General features: G+C 39.8%; 1 protein-coding gene across 1 annotated transcript; it reads right to left on the reverse strand.

Annotated features, from left to right (window-relative positions):
- Positions 1 to 1,504: 1,504 nt before the first annotated feature.
- On the reverse strand, positions 1,505 to 4,321 carry LOC141640915 (uncharacterized). Its single transcript, XM_074449594.1, has 4 exons — positions 3,782 to 4,321; positions 3,362 to 3,619; positions 2,063 to 2,913; positions 1,505 to 1,583 (listed from the first exon to the last, which is right to left on the reverse strand). Exons 1-4 carry the CDS (start codon positions 4,319 to 4,321, stop codon positions 1,505 to 1,507), a joined length of 1,728 nt encoding a protein of 575 aa, XP_074305695.1.
- Positions 4,322 to 16,845: the final 12,524 nt, after the last annotated feature.

The following is a 16,845-nucleotide window of genomic DNA, read 5'->3' on the forward strand; positions in this document are numbered from 1 at the left end:
TATTAAGTATGGATTATAGATTATGTAGTAATTGATATGGTATCAATTTTACATATGTGATAATGCATTCATCGTTTGAGTTTTATTAAAAACTCTTTTCTTGCTTTGTTATATCCAAATAGGTTGTATGTACAACGTTGAACCCTATTAAAGTGAACTGGATTAACATAGTATTGGCCCCTAGTTGCTTATATGAGGCGACATCTCGAAGTGAATAGAGTGTTATGCCATTGATGGGAAGTTCAAGTGCCATAGAGTCATAAGAGATGACTAGTCGATCACATAGGTAGACTGTATGGGACACTCTGTCGGGCAGTGACCGCTTATAGAGTTATGGTAATTTTTATAAAGCCTGGTCGTGGCGAGAGCTACTATCGTATTCTTATGAGTCAATTCTTTGACTAGGGACTGTTCTCCTAAGTTGGCACAGTTTCTGAGTGACTTTGATTTATGCTCAACGATTTTCGTAACTGGGGTCAAATGGGCATCTTTTGGGTCATGATGAGATGTGGCTATACGAAGGGAATAGTGCGATAGGAATTTTCCATACCCTTGTCAGGGTTATCTAAAATCTCAGGGCCACTCGAGGAGTAGTGAACTGAAAATGCGTGGCCACGCTCGTAAGGTATCTACGGTAGATTATTCCGGTCAGACAGTTACTCTCCAGATCGAGGAAACCACTCAACATATGATCAAATGCAAGTACAACCTGCAAGACACCATGCATTGAGTGGGAAATTGTAATAGGACAAGAGAATTGGTGATGCACACTTGTCTCGGACAAGTGGTAGATTTTGGAGTATGTGTCCTCAACAATAGTGCGATCACATGTTTAAATCTCAAATTAAGAATACGTAAGGGTTGATTCAATTATAAAGTCAACTGATCAACATTAATCGGTAATAATTGGCTAACTAGAGTTTGACATTACTGTCGTTTGACGATGGTGATCAGTTGATCCCTTAAGGTCACACCTATAGGACAATTACCTTAATTGATTATTTAATTAATTGTATATTGATACAAGTTAATTAACTTCTTAAAATTGAACAATTTATTTGTGAGTGAGAATATTTATATCTTATTGTAATTTGATTAAATAAGAGTTATTTTAGTAATTGAAATATTTTCATTACTAAAATTAATTATTGTTTATGAAACAATTGAGAAAAGAATGAATGGTTAATTGTGATCACAAAATGTTGTAGAAACACATTAACATAAACCATTTTAAATTATTGTGATCATAAATTACTAGCTAATTTGTCATACTTAAATAACTTATTGAGAAATGATATTTATTTGGATGGATATGCATTAAAAATAGATATGGACATGGTGTGTAACACATGACGTAACAAATTACAGTTGACAAAATCACAAACATAAAATGGATGTCCATTTTTTGTATGGACCGAAATATTGGGGTTTTGAGGTAAGTGGATGTTTTACTTTAATTGTTAATATAAAGCATGATAATTACCTAAAATATAGTCTTACATGCCTATGTTTTAGATAAGAGAAAAAGCAAAAGGGTGAAGGCCATGCATTGGCCTTCTTGCCCTTCCAAAACCGGCTCCCCTCTAACAAAAGGAGAAAATGTTCTTAAATTTTCATTCATGCATTTTCATCATACTTATTCATTTTCCTCCTCACTCTCTCTAAAATAGTTTTTAATCTCCCTAAATATTGTTCATCTAATTTCTAATACTACTTCATATTATTACTAGTGTAGTAATAAATTTTTATTAGAATATTTAAGGATTACTTAAATATTAATCTAGTTAATTAGTATATTATTATTAAGGGTAATTGTTTTGGGTGCAACAAGAGGAGAATCTCTACACTTGAGATTTTTGGAGGATCATCCAATACATTTAAGCTCAAGAACAAATAAGGAAGGAGTCATTACTTGTGCCCAATATTCCATCTCACCAATGTAAGAAAAATCGTTTTCTCCTTATTTTGATTATTAACATCTTGCATGCACTAGATCCACATAAATATAAATTATGGGTAATTTATAAAATGAATTAGATGAGTATAATAGGGGTTAATGAACCTAACATTTTGGACCCCAAAATGACCTCCTAACCCACCGGAGTGCACTTCTTTGATCAACTGATCTCTGTAGGAGCCTCTTGGGACACATAGCTTGTTCCCATGGAACAGGAAACTCTCCTGCAGCAAGAATTTGGTTCCCTGGATTTTAGTCGCTTCTGTCTGAGCTAACAAGTCCTCATAAAAATAAGGATCATCTTTGTATAGCTCCTTCATGAACTCAAACCCAGGAACCTTCTGTTCCATAACTAACAACAATGAATATCTCCTAGACAGTGCATCAGCAACAATGTTTTGCTCACCCTCTTTGTACTTGCTTGAAAATGTGAAGGATTGTAAGAACTCAACCCACTTGGCATGCCCGTGATTCAATTTGTGCAGGCCATTGATATATTTCAAAGCTTCATGATCTGAATGCAGCACAAAAGGTTTTGGTTTCAAGTAGTGGCTCCAATGCATAAGAGCCTTGACAATTGCATAGAATTCTTTGTCATAAGTGGAGTAGCTTAGCTTGGCTCCACTTAGCTTCTCACTGAAGTAGGCAAAATGCTTCCTCTCTTGAATCAATACAACTCCTATGCCAACACCACTTGCATCACATTCTACCTCAAAAAAATAGCTGAAGTCAGGTAGCCTGAGAATGGGTGCCTCACACAACATTCTTTTGATCAAATTGAATGGTTGATGAGCATTCTCAGTCAATTTGTACTCTCCCTTCTTTATACACTCTGTGATAGGGGCAGTAGCAGCACTAAAGTTTTTGATAAATCTTCTGTAAAAGGAAGCAAGGCCATGGAATCCCCTTACTTCAGTGATGTTCTTAGGAATTGGCCAAGATTTAATAGCATCAATCTTATATTAATCCATAGAAATCCCTCTCCCAGAGATGATATACCCTAAGAACTTAATTTCATATGCCAAGAAGGTGCATTTATCCAATTTTCCAAATAATTTGCTGCCTCTCAGGATTTGGAATACTTTCTCAAGGTGGCTCAAATGTTCTCCTATGGTTTTGCTGTAGAATAAGATATCATTAAAGTACACCATAACAAATCTTCCCAAACAAGGCCTCACCACTTCTGTCATTAATCTCATAAAAGTGTTCGGGGTATTTGATAACCCAAATTCCATAATCAACCATTCATAGAGCCCTTGCTAAGTTTTGAAGGCAGTTTTCCACTCATCACCTTCTCTGATTCTCACTTGGTGATAACCCTGCCTAAGATCAATCTTAGAGAAGATCCTGGCACCACTCAACTCATCTAACATGTCATCCAACCTAGGTATAGGAAACCTATACTTGACTGTGATGTTGTTGATGGCTACACATCCTCCAAGTGCCATCCTTCTTAGGTACCAACAATGCTGGGACCGCACAGGGACTCAAGGACTTCCTCACAAATCTCTTATTCATCAGCTCATCAATTTGATTCTGTAATTCTCTTGTTGCATCAGGAACACACCTGTATGCAGGTCTGTTAGGGAGTACAGGTCCTGGTATAAGGTCAATCTGGTGCTTAATACCTCTCAGTGTAGGCAATTCAGCAGGGAAGACATCCTGGTATTGCTCCAGTAATGGCCTAACTTATGCTGGCAGTTGATGCTCCATATTCTCATGAATTTCCTTAAATAATAAGATGAGAACAGGCTGTTCTTATTGCATTTCCTTGACCATTTCTACTTCACATAGAAATAGAACTCAATTGAGTCCATCCGTCACAGTTGGACTCCTATAGTTCTTCAGATTAGGTGGTAGAGGAGTCAATGTGATCTTTTTGCTACCCTGTTTGAAGGAATAGGTATTGCTCCTCCCCTGGTGGATAGAATTCTTGTCGAATTCCCATGGTCTACCCAACAGTAAGTGGCATGCATCCATAAGGACCATATCACACAATATCTCATCTATATAAACATTGCCAATTAAAAATGGAACCAGGCACTGTTTATCCACCTTGACCTCTGCTCCCTTGTTTAGCCATCTGAGTTTGTAAGGATTGGGGTGCTCCTGGTTACTGAGATTAAGCTTGTTAACCATGGTGACAGATGCTACATTGGTGCAGCTCCCACCATCAATGATCAAGTTGCATACCCTACCCTGAATGGTACATCTACTCCTGAAAATGAGGGATCTTTGGCCCTCCTCCAAGGGTGCCTGTTGAGAGTGCATTACCCTCCATAAGACCAGACTATGACCTGTATCAGGATGAGCCATGATCATTTCCTGATTGGGTTCCTCCTCAAAGGTTGCCTCCTCATTCATTGGCTCCTCCTCATACTCAACTGAACCCTCTCTTTCCTATTTCTCTACTTCTATTGATGTTAGTGCTCTCTTAGAAGGACATTCCTTCCTGAAGTTGCCATACTCGTGGCATTGTAAGCACTTAATCTTTTCCTTAGTCGGAGGTGGGTGGGACTTAGGGAACATGGGTGCCTTCCCCTTGTCTCCTCCTGTTTAGGACACTGGTTTAGGTATCTTAATTATTTTAACACTAGTGTAGGGTCTATAGACAGGTTTTGGCTTAGGTGTGGCAGGTTTAGACTTCCCCATCTTCTCCACTCTGAGTGCTAGGTTGACGACATCATCATATGACAAAAGTGGTTGCATTCTGACCTTAGTAGAAATGTTCTTATCAAGCCCTTCTAAGAACCTAGCAATCCTTTGCTCAGGCTTCTCATTTATCTCACACTGTAAGGTTAGTTGCTCAAACTCTCTTAAATAGGTCTCAAGGGGTCTCTCATCCCGCCTAAGCATAGACAACTTAATGAACAGGTCCTGGGTATAATCTTTGGTAACAAACTTATCCAAAAAATTCTTTTTTAGCTTGGGCCAAGATTTAATAGACTCCTTTCCTTCCCGTAATCTCTGATGTGTAATGTTATCATACCATAATGATACATATCCCTTTAATTTCAACACAGCAACTTTACAAGCCTTAGCATCATTGTAATTTTTGAACTTAAATATTTTTTTCAACATCCCTAATCCATTCTAGTAAGTCATCAGGGTTAAGACTACCAGAAAAATTGGGAATTTCTAACTTTAGATGCTTGTCTGCTTGTTCGAGAGCCTCATCTTGTGTTTTGATGCTCTCCTCAGATTCTGACTCATATCCATGAGGTGGCTGTCCTTTTCCTGCTCCCACAAAGAAGCATCTGCCTCTACCTCTTCCCGTGGCAGGTGGCTATCTTCTTGGATCATGGCTACATTTTCTGCAAGAGTTTCTATTCTGGTCTCAATACTAGCAAGTCTCTCTTCATTCAAGGTTGTTTTTATGTCTTTGTTGTAGGTACATAGGGATAATTAACTCACAGCTTCTCTTAACCCAAGACTAACACAAAGGTGGAATTATGTTAAACCTGAGCTCTAATTACCAAAATGTCGTATGAAGCCTAGGGACCGGCACTAATGCAGTTTGGGTTGCAGAACACTTTAAAAATATCAAATGGCCTTGAAAAATTCTGAATTCTGTGGACAGCGGGGGCCCACGGGGGCGCTTGGGAGAGAAGAGAAACAAGCGTTTGCATTTTGTATGGAGTCGCCACCAATTTTTATGGGGAATTGGAACCGTTCGAATACCTCGTGTCATGTCAAGACACAAAGTAGTGACATGAACACTAAGCAATCGTTACCCTTAGCATTCTATGTCTAGAATGACTCTCGTGGATGCCAATGAACACGGGTGTTCACAGATATCTGGAGTAAGGGGTGAGGGTACGTATTAGGAAGCTCTTTTGATCGAACACCTAATCCCGCCCGCCTCGATAGCGACCTCTACTAATGATTAGGGAAGTTATTCGTACTCGATATATCGTCGATTGTATGCATGCAATGCAACATCCAAGTTTTAATCCTATCATGTGAGATTTAGACTAAGTCGGCGAACAATTAATTTAGCAAACAATTAGGTTGAAGTAAGATTTAATGTTCAATTACATGTGAAGGCATACAAATGATACAAGAAATATGATAAATACAATAGGAAAATTGCAATAATGAAAATTACGTTAATTACATTGGATTAGGCGATTCATGTCGAAAATACCTTAAAAACGGATAATTTGAGAAAACGAAATAATAAAAGAATAAACGAACAGATCAGAAGGTGATAATACGATTAATAATTAATTATACGTATGTTAAATAAACTAGGTCAAGCAACAACGGAGTTCAGAGGTAGAATTCAACCGAATAAAGCAGCAGCAGTCAAAGCGTCCTTTGGGAATAGGCGCAGAGACGCGTCGTTGCTCTCGACTGAATTCCGGTCGTGAAGCCGAAATTGCGTGTTGTTAATACTCGTTGGTGAATTTAATGGTTGATTAAATTATTTACTCGGATGGAAGTGATTAATACGTTATTTACATGTGATTAATAGGTCATAAAAGCAATAAACATGGATGAGACGGAATTAAACGAATTAATATAAGATTAATGAGAATTATTAACAAATTAACAAACTAAATCAATTGAATAGGTTAAATACAACGGATTAATGACGAATATATGATAGACATGACAAATAACAGATGTAAATATGTCAATGATGAATTCCAGAGACTCAATATTGATGAATCGAACCTCTAAAACCCGAATTGAGTTTAATGACGAAAACCCGCAAATATTGATTACTTGGGAATTAAGTCGAATTTATGATGAATTAAATATGTTAATGATGATGAATAATAAATATACATGTTAAATATCAGACTATTATGACGAAGAATTAAAGAACAAACAAATAAAGAGCAAACAACGAACGAGTTTACATAAGACGAAGGAAGATGAAAGGAAGCAGGAACTGCGGCAGCCTCACGAAGAGGCGCAGCAGGTACTGCGCTCCTTCGAAGAGGCGCAGCAGTTGCTGCGTCCTTTCTCGACGGTTAGTCTTCTGGAAATCCGTAAAAAAAGAGGTTTTAAAGCATGGTTTAGAAATCGGTTTTAACGAGGTATTTTCGACATAAACCTTACAATTGTGATACAATAATTAAAATACAATAAATAAAAGAGAGATTTACACCCTCAGACTTACATGTTGACGAAACGAGAGGGACTAAGATATCGATTAGTGATGCTCGACGCGAATGCAAAGAAAGTGCCCTCGTAAGAGGAAAACGATTAGATTAATTAAGTTGATTGATGTGGAGTTGGTCAAATTGGTCGGTCATGCAAACGAGGCTGGTACTCAGAAGGATCCGAGCTTACGTGGTTGAAAGATCAAGCACGTAGGCGCCAAAAAGTAAGAACAAAGGTCTAGAATGCAAAGGGAGAAGAGAAGGGCGGACACTCGCGTGAGAAATAGGAGGAGCGAAGGCTCCTATTTATACTAATCACACGGAGGAATTATGGTAAGACTAGGTTACGAAAAGAAAGATCCGGAAATAACCGACTTAGGTTAAAACACGGAAACTTGGACAAAAAGAAAGCCCTGGGAAAAGGCGCAACAGGTGCTGCGTCCCTTGGAAGAGGCGCAGCACTTGCTGCGTCCTTTCCCGGTTAGGTTCCTCTGCGCGTAGAAAACGCGTTTGACAGCCTGTCGTATTTTAGGCATAACTTCTTCTACAAGACTCGGATTAAGGTGATTCCGGTAGCGTTGGAAAGCTAAGAAAGAGATCTAGAACTTTTTGTGAAATAGGCCTGACCCAAAAAAGTCGTTATGACCTCGTAAAACGGGCCTAAAGGTCGGGTTGTCAATTTAACTTAATGAAATGCTGATTTTGTAATGTAAACTTTTAGTTTAGCCTAATGAAGTGACATGAGACTCAAAATGAGATATAATCTCAACATTTTATGACATCCTAACCTTAGGTAGACAAGCACATTGCTTTGACTCGGGATTTGACGGTTTTTAGGACGGTTTTAGACCCGGACTCCAATTGTACTCTAATTACTGTCAAAACGACCGTATCGGCGCGTAGATGACAACTATGAGGTAGACACAAGTATTTGAGCGATCACTTGACGATAAACTTACGAACTGTCACATATCGTTCCGCATACCAAACATGCGGCCCAATCATCACCGGGTGGTTTGCGGGAGGTGCATAACTGAGGTATCTACAGAGCCCCCAGTTTGACTGAGGCTTGGACAAGGCGAAAGTCAAAGTATAGCCATCAGGTCAATCGAAGACTACAACCTGACGACTATGGCGATGCAAGGCGGTTCAAGAGGTCTGAACCAAGGACCTGTCGTCGGGAACTTTTTAGAGTCTGTCGACTTCCGGGGAGGGTCGTTTAAAGTCCATTAGACTACGTAAGGAGGCTCGCCAGCCATAAGAAGAAACCATACCTGAGATACCCCTGGGTGAAACGGGACTGAAGACGCTTCGGCAAAACTCTTTGGTCTGAAGATAACTTGGTGTCTGAAGGCATTAGGGGTCACAGGGGTTCTGAGAAAACTTCTTAATACTTCTGAAGGCTAACTCTGAAGGATATCTCTCTTTAAAGGTAAGGCTGAAGGATAATTCTCTCTAAAGGGAAGGACTGAAGGATAATTCTCTCTAAAGGGAAGGACTGAAGGGATAGTTCTCTCTAAAGGGAAGGATTGAAGGATAATTCTCTCTAAAGGGTAACTAAGGCTTGAGTGTAAAAAACTTCTATTGGTTTGGGCACTTAAAGGCTTATGAACCTAAAAGGATTTGGGATCCTATGGTTAAAAATCCTAATTTCGGGTTTACGAACCTAAGGAAGAAGGCTTTGGTTTGGGAACTTCTAGAGAACGACACCTTTGTCGCACTCCGCGGGGAAACAAGAAATATTGTGAGTAGCAGGACACGGGCGGGAACTGCTGGAGGAAAATCTACTTGGGTAGATGTTAAAGAAATATTGGAAGCGGCAGGACACAGGCGGGAACTGCTGAGGAGAAATCTGCTTAGGTAGATGTTAAAGAAATATTGGAAGCGGCAGGACACAGGCGGGAACTGCTGAGGAGAAATCTACTTAGGTAGATGTTAATCTCCATGTCTTGAGAGGGAAAGTCTATCCGCTTACTCTCGTTGGGGGAACAGAATAGAGGTGTGTCGAAACACCTGTCAAAGAGTATTCGCTCGTTGTGGCAAGTGAGGTCTTGATAAAGTACTGCTTCTGATACTTACCTGCATGGTTAGTAGTCACACAAGAATGCAATCTAATATATGCACGTAAGCAATTATCACATGTACCTCGAATGAGGAAACACATAGGTTTGCAAAAGTCGTCTCTTTTTTAAAAGTCGTTTAAAACTTGTTCAAAGTAATTTGTCGTTTGTAATGCGTTATGCATATTCAAATGGGCTTTAGACATATGACATAGATCTTATATGGACGTGAAAATATAGACTTAGCTTGGACTGACGCGACACCAACTTAGATTTGACGCGACACATGGATGACCTAGACAGACTTTGCTTAAGCATGCACAACCCCTAGCCAAGTGTGGGTGACAATGCGTATCAGTTCCAAAGGTAGAAGAATTGCAAGAATGATGAAGGCATATAAAGGCAAGGCATGAGCCATGGATCATCTGTCTACTAGGACTTCTTTCACCACCATTTGCTGTAAAAGAGACCCTTCTTGAGGCACGATAAATCGGAGAATCGATCTAAGGCCCTTCTCATTGTCCGGACCGAGTACTAACTTGGCTTAAAATAAGAGAGGAATAAAGGAAGGGTGGCAATAAGGAGCCCCCAGGATGAGAATATGACTCTGGAATTTGGTAAAAAAGAGACTGGGCGACAAGAAGGAGCCCCCAGTATAGAGGTGTTGTTTGTGGAAGGGATGTTAATTGAGGTTGGAAGGTTGAAAATTGTGATGGTTGAGATGGTTGTGTCCTTGAGGACTGCCTACGTATTCACGTGAGGTGAAATCAAACCAGATCATAGTTCTGAGGTTTGGTTAATTTTGTTTGGGTGTTGTGGTTGTATCCTTCTTGTGTAAGAAAAGACTGCCTACGTATCCACCTGAAAAGGAGAAATCAAACCAGATCGTAGTTCAAGTGTGTGCCTAAGCTATGTTGTTAGGACCTTAAAGTGCAGGGGTCACAAGGGTAATATTCCTTTGGTGACTCGAAGAATCGATTTGAGATAACTCCCTCTGATCATAGACCAAAGAGGTATAACTAATTTTGTAAAAATTTCCTTGTCATGTGAGCACACTTAGTGGACCCTAAGGATGAATATGGGTATATCCTGTTCTGGTAGCAAAGTATTTGAAGACTCCGTGTATAGGTCAAGGTGAAACTGGATTGGATATTTGGAATGTGGAGCTCGGTAATAAGAGGCTTTGATGAACAAATCTCTGGAGCTTGATTTTGTGGAGTTAAGGCTGAATGGGATTATGGCTTGTAATGTGGCTTGGAAATGGGGTCTCTTGGCTTGATGTAGCCTGAGCACATAAAGGTGGGTTAAATGACGTGGGATCAAGTTTCCATGTCTTGGCCCTAAAGGATAGGTATACTTGACGAGCTCGAGAGGATTCTCAAAATTCCTAAGTATCTCCCCGTAACGGTCTCGAGAAGGACTTAGGGTGTGTGATGTGTGAAAGGCTAAGTGAGGGTGCTAGCTGACCATCTTCATTGATGTCTTGATTCTATATAGACTTCAGCAGTATTCCGTTTAGTATTTGATTTCAGACTTGATCTTGATTCAAACTCATATTCATGGTTTGGAATATATTTCGGATTTTTGCTCAGATTCTTGATTCGGGTTTTTGGAAGATAACTTTGACTTTGGATATTTGACTTTACTTGATTTATCGAGCCTTGTTCTTTTGACTCATTTGTCTTGGATCACGGGCATAACTACAACCTTGAATATTGATCTTGGGTATTTCTCTTGATTGAGCCTTTGTCTTTGATCATGGCTCGTATCGTCTTGGACTTGCTTGCTACCATGGATTTGGGTCAGACTAGCACCTTTGGTGTGAAATGGGTAGGTTTTTAGTAACAAGGGGTTGTTTATTGTGGGGAATGGGCTTGCCTTCCGTCATGGATTGTTAACACGGGAGATGGTCTGGATTCGTCCTAGAATCTCTTGAGATAGGCTCGTCCTAAACTGGAGTATTTTGTGGTTTCTATTGCCAGACATGGAATAGGTAAGGAAAATGGACACGGAGTTTCGGGTCCTCTACAACATAGAACGGAACATCATCTAAGTGTACTCACATTGACTGACAGGTTGTTGTTGTTTTGTTTTTAAAAATGTCTCAAATCAATTCTTGTTGTCACAGGAAAAGGGTAGAGGAAGAGATATGATAGAATTTGTGGGTTGAAAAGTGTGCTTTTATTGAAATGGATAATAAATGTATTTAACATAGATATGAGAAGACACGTGACTCATGGGACATCCCCCAGGTTATCACTAGGAATGGAAATGGACACAAAGAAAGACAATATGACAAAATTATGGGATAGAAAGCCTAAGACTCGGACTCGGACTTGATTTCAGATCTAGACTCGTAATTATCGGCCCATGCTTGAACATTTTCTCTTCCAGCGACTGGCTTTGGCATCTGACTTTGAGCATTCACCCATTTGAGCACCTCATCTTCGTCATTGGGAACACTGAAAGGGTAATAGTCAAGAAAAGTTTCTTGATAAGTGGTATATCCATGAGGATTGCCTAAGTTGCCTTGTGGGCTAAAGTTTGAGAGGGACAACTTCCCGTCTTCGATCATATCCTGAATGACGTTTTTTAATTTGTAACATTTCTCCATATCGCGCCCTTTGCCTCTATGGTATTTGCAGTACGAATTCCCATCCCAGAATATGGATTTCCTTTCTGGTTCGGGTGTAGGTCCTATAGGCTTCAACATTCGTTGTTCCATGAGTCTCTGAAAGGCATCGGTGTATGTAATACCAATGTTGGTAAATCTCCTAGGAGGTGTGCCCTTATTTTCGGAAGCTTTTGTGGGTGACCTTACAGGGTTGTTAGGTTTCTTTGACGAAGGATCCATGAGGATGCCTTTATTGATTTTGATTCCTGGATGAGAAGAACTAAGAATAGATTGTCCATTTGTTGCTTTCTCCTCAGGACTGTCAAGTTGAGGGTTTGTCTGGACACTTTTCATTTTGGGAGGTTGGGCATCAAGCTTCTTACCCATTTCGGCGAACTGGTTTTCAATGTTGGAAAGTCGAGAGTTTAAGTTATCAATAGCTCCCTCTATTTTGGAAAATTTGTTGTCGAAGGCCATGGAAAGCATGAGCATTCCATTTTGGATATCTTCGTCTTCGAGGACATTTATTTCTTCATCCTCACGCGGATTGAGGAGATGAGAACAATCCAGGAACGATTCTTCATCATGTTTAATGATATTAGACCAAAGAGGGTCGGTCTTCTTGGATTTCTTGGCGGAAGGTGGTACAGGAAGCTTGCGATCCTCGATCATATCCTGAATAATATGCTTTAGACAAAAGCATTCCTTTGTATCGTGTCCCCTACCTTGATGGTACTGACAATATGAATCGCCCTTCCATCTAGGGAATATCTTTTCAGGGTCTGGGGTTGGACTGATTGGGTGAAGTTTTCCCTGGGAAACCAGTCTTTGTAGAGCTACTTCATATGTGGTTCCGAGGTCAAGGAATTCTCTATGAGCTCGTCTCGGCCTTCTGGGCGGAGTTTCCAAGAGGCTGACTCCCTTGTCTTCATTGTCCTTCTTAGATGGGTGAGTTGTGTTGAAGCTATGCCCTGGCCTTGGGGTATGAGAGGATGGTAAAGGTTTCATAATGTCTATCTTGTCTTCCATATTGGTGACACGAGTTCTCAAGTCTTCGACAGTGTTCTGAAGCTTAATGACTGCAGTACTTAGTCCCTCGATGACGACAGATAAACGTTCTTGAACACTTTCATTGGAAATTGCGGAATTCCTACCGAGAAGAAAATAATACGCATTACGACTTGATTTGACATGGGATCACGCATACTAAGGCAACAAACAAAGGACATGCAACGAGGCGGGATGACTAGACTCTTGATTTGTGAATAAAGGAAATGTCGTGAGTGACTTCTCGTGTTTGGATTCACGGTGTTTGACTTTGACCTTTAGACTCGAGTGTTGACTTTGACAGAGTGACATTTATGTGGTTGACTTGATTGACGGGATTGGCGACACGTGATTCTAAGACGCATGTCTTAAGACGGACTTGACTCGAGGTTCGGGTAGGTGTGTCCCTAACGTGTACTAGGAGAATTCAAGAAACGGATATGGGAATGACTCGATGTGTTAGCCTCGGGTGTGTGATTCGAGGTATGGAAATGTTTAGATCCTAATTGAGTTGGGGTAAGGAGTCCAAAATGACGGCGTGACGCCTTAGGACTTGACTTGAATTTTGAAAAGACCCAAAATGTAAAAGAAGACGGGTTTACGACTTGACAGAGTTTTGACTAGGACATAGTCGGTTTGAACTTTGACTCTAACTTAGCCCAATTGAGTTTACACATTCACATTTACATGTTGGAAAATATTTTGGTTTTTTTTTTGTTTTTTTAAAAAACGCTTTTTTTTTTTTGTTTTTTTTTTCGGACTTTTTTTTTTACGTTTTTTTTTTTGTTTTTTTTTTTGTATTTTTTTTTTGGATTTTTTTTACACGGATTTTGAAATGGGTTTTGAAATGGGTTTTAGGCCCGAATTTTGACTCGACATATGGACAGAGTTTGGACTTTGTTTTGCCTTTTCTCGAAAATATTTACGTTTTAAAAAGAGGTTTTAATTTTACAAAAATCGTCATGGTTTCGTTTAGAAAATGGTGATCACATATGATACAAACATTATACAAGCATTATAACGGGATGCTGAGTGCATTTAAAAGGGTTTTGGTTTAAAGGGTGGGTTGCCATACCGAACAATCAAACCCGAAGTCTGTGGAGAGGCTCGTACCAAACAAGAGTAAGGCCGATTCCTAGTCCATTTCCTCAAGTAGTGAAAGCCCTTGATACAAACAAGAGTAAGTACCATGGTATGGATGACGTCAATCGCTATCCATCCTTAGGCCCAAATAAGAATTAGGACCGTTTAGACGGGACGATTGCTCGAATGGGTTGGGTTGGGCCTAGGAAGGCCGAATGAAACGATCTAGGAAGACCGAGTTATGAAAACCGACAATTGTCTTGTACAAACTATTCCCTAACCTTGTTCAAGTTTCACCCTTGCTACACGTAAGTGTATTATCCCCAGCGGAGTCGCCAAACTGTGGACAGCGGGGGCCCACGGGGGCGCTTGGGAGAGAAGAGAAAAAAGCGTTTGCATTTTATATGGAGTCGCCAGCAATTTTTATGGGAAATTGGAACCGTTCGAATACTTTGTGTCATGTCAAGACACAAAGTAGTGACATGAACACTAAGCAATCGTTACCCTTAGCATTCTATGTCTAGAATGACTCTCGTGGATGCCAATGAACACGGGTGTTCACAGATATCTGGAGTAAGGGGTGAGGGTACGTAATAGGAAGCTCTTTTGATCGAACACCTAATCCCGCCCGCCTCGATAGCGGCCTCTATTAATGATTAGGGAAGTTATTCGTACTCGATATATCGTCGATTGTATGCATGCAATGCAACATCCAAGTTTTAATCCTATCATGTGAGATTTAGACTAAGTCGGTGAACAATTAATTTAGCAAACAATTAGGTCGAAGTAGGATTTAATGTTCAATTACATGTGAAGGCATACAAATGATACAAGAAATATGATAAATACAATAGGAAAATTGCAATAATGAAAATTACGTTAATTACATTGGATTAGGCGATTCATGTCGAAAATACCTTAAAAACGGATAATTTGAGAAAACGAAATAATAAAAGAATAAACGAACAGATCAGAAGGTGATAATACGATTAATAATTAATTATACGTATGTTAAATAAACAAGGTCAAGCAACAACGGAGTTCAGAAGCAGAATTCAACCCGGAACAGGCGCAGCAGAACTGCGTCCTTTGGAATAGGCGCAGCAGACGCTGCGTCTGTTCCTGACCTGAATTCTGGCTGTGAAGCCGGAATTGCGTGTTGTTAATACTCGTTGGTGAATTTAATGGTTGATTAAATTATTTACTCGGATGGAAGTGATTAATACGTTATTTACATGTGATTAATAGGTCATAAAAGCAGTAAACATGGATGAGACGGAATTAAACGAATTAATATAAGATTAATGAGAATTATTAACAAATTAACAAACTAAATCAATTGAATAGGTTAAATACAACGGATTAATGACGAATATATGATAGACATGACAAATAACAGAAGTAAATATGTCAATGATGAATTCCAGAGACTCAATATTGATGAATCGAACCTTTAAAAGCCGAATTTAGTTTAATGACGAAAACCCGCAAATATTGATTACTTGGGATTTAAGTCGAATTTATGATGAATTAAACATGTTAATGATGATGAATAATTAATATACATGTGAAATATCAGACTATTATGACGAAGAATTAAAGAACAAACAAATAAAGAGCAAACAACGAACGAGTTTACAGAGGACGAAGGAAGAAGGAAGGAAGCAGGAACTGCGGCAGCCTCACGGAGAGGCGCAGCAGGTACTACGCTCCTTCGAAGAGGCGCAGCAGTTGTTGCGTCCTTTCTCGATGGTTAGTCTTATGGAAATCCGTAAAAAAAGAGGTTTTAAAGCATGGTTTAGAAATCGGTTTTAACGAGGTATTTTCGACATAAACCTTACAATTGTGATACAATAATTAAAATACAATAAATAAAAGAGAGATTTACACCCTCAGACTTACATGTTGACGAAACGAGAGGGACTAAGATATCGATTAGTGATGCTCGACGCGAATGCAAAGAAAGTGCCCTCGTAAGAGGAAAACGATTAGATTAATTAAGTTGATTGATGTGGAGTTAGTCAAATTGGTCGGTCATGCAAACGAGGCTGGTACTCAGAAGGATCCGAGCTTACGTGGTTGAAATATCAAGCACGTAGGTGCCAAAAAGTAAGAACAAAGGTCTAGAATGCAAAGGGAGAAGAGAAGGGCGGACACTCGCGTGGGAAATATGAGGAGCGAAGGCTCCTATTTATACTAATCACACGGAGGAATTATGGTAAGACTAGGTTACGGAAAGAAAGATCCGGAAATAACCGACTTAGGTTAAAACACGGAAACTTGGACAAAAAGAAAGCCCTGGGAAAAGGCGCAGCAGGTGCTGCGTCCCATGGAAGAGGCGCAACACTTGCTACGTCCTTTCCCGGGTAGGTTCCTCTGCGCGTAGAAAACGCGTTTGACAGCCTGTCGTATTTTAGGCATAACTTCCTCTACAAGACTCGGATTAAGGTGATTCCGATGGCGTTGGAAAGCTAAGAAAGAGATCTAGATCTTTTTGTGAAATAGGCCTGACCCAAAAAAGTCGTTATGACCTCGTTAAACGGGCCTAAAGGTCGGGTTGTCAATTTAACTTAATGAAATGCTGATTTTGTAATGTAAACTTTTAGTTTAGCCTAATGAAGTGACATGAGACTCAAAATGAGATATAATCTCAACATTTTATGACATCCTAACCTTAGGTAGACAAGCACATTGCTTTGACTCGGGATTTGACGGTTTTTAGGACGGTTTTAGACCCGGACTCCAAATGTACTCTAATTACTGTCAAAACGACCGTATCGGCGCGTAGATGACAACTATGAGGTAGACACAAGTATTTGAGCGGTCACTTGACGATAAACTTACGAACAGTCACAAATTGTTCCGCATACCAAACATGCGGCCCAATCATCACCGGGTGGTTTGCGGGAGGTGCAGAAATGAGGTATCTACAAATTCTTGTGAGAAATAATTTTTAATATGGATCTGAAA

Source organism: Silene latifolia, chromosome 2, assembly GCF_048544455.1.
Source record: "Silene latifolia isolate original U9 population chromosome 2, ASM4854445v1, whole genome shotgun sequence".
Taxonomy (NCBI): domain Eukaryota; kingdom Viridiplantae; phylum Streptophyta; class Magnoliopsida; order Caryophyllales; family Caryophyllaceae; genus Silene; species Silene latifolia.

Excerpts from the sequence above, each read along its gene's own strand:
- LOC141640915 (XM_074449594.1), bottom strand. The coding sequence starts at position 4,321 with ATGAATGAGGAGGCAACCTTTGAGGAGGAACCCAATCAGGAAATGATC. Across the intron at positions 3,620-3,781 it reads AGAACTATAGGAGTCCAACT|GATGTCTTCCCTGCTGAATT; the intron begins GTGACGGATGGA and ends GAGCAATACCAG. Across the intron at positions 2,914-3,361 it reads ATCAACAACATCACAGTCAA|ATTGATGCTATTAAATCTTG; the intron begins GTATAGGTTTCC and ends GATTAATATAAG.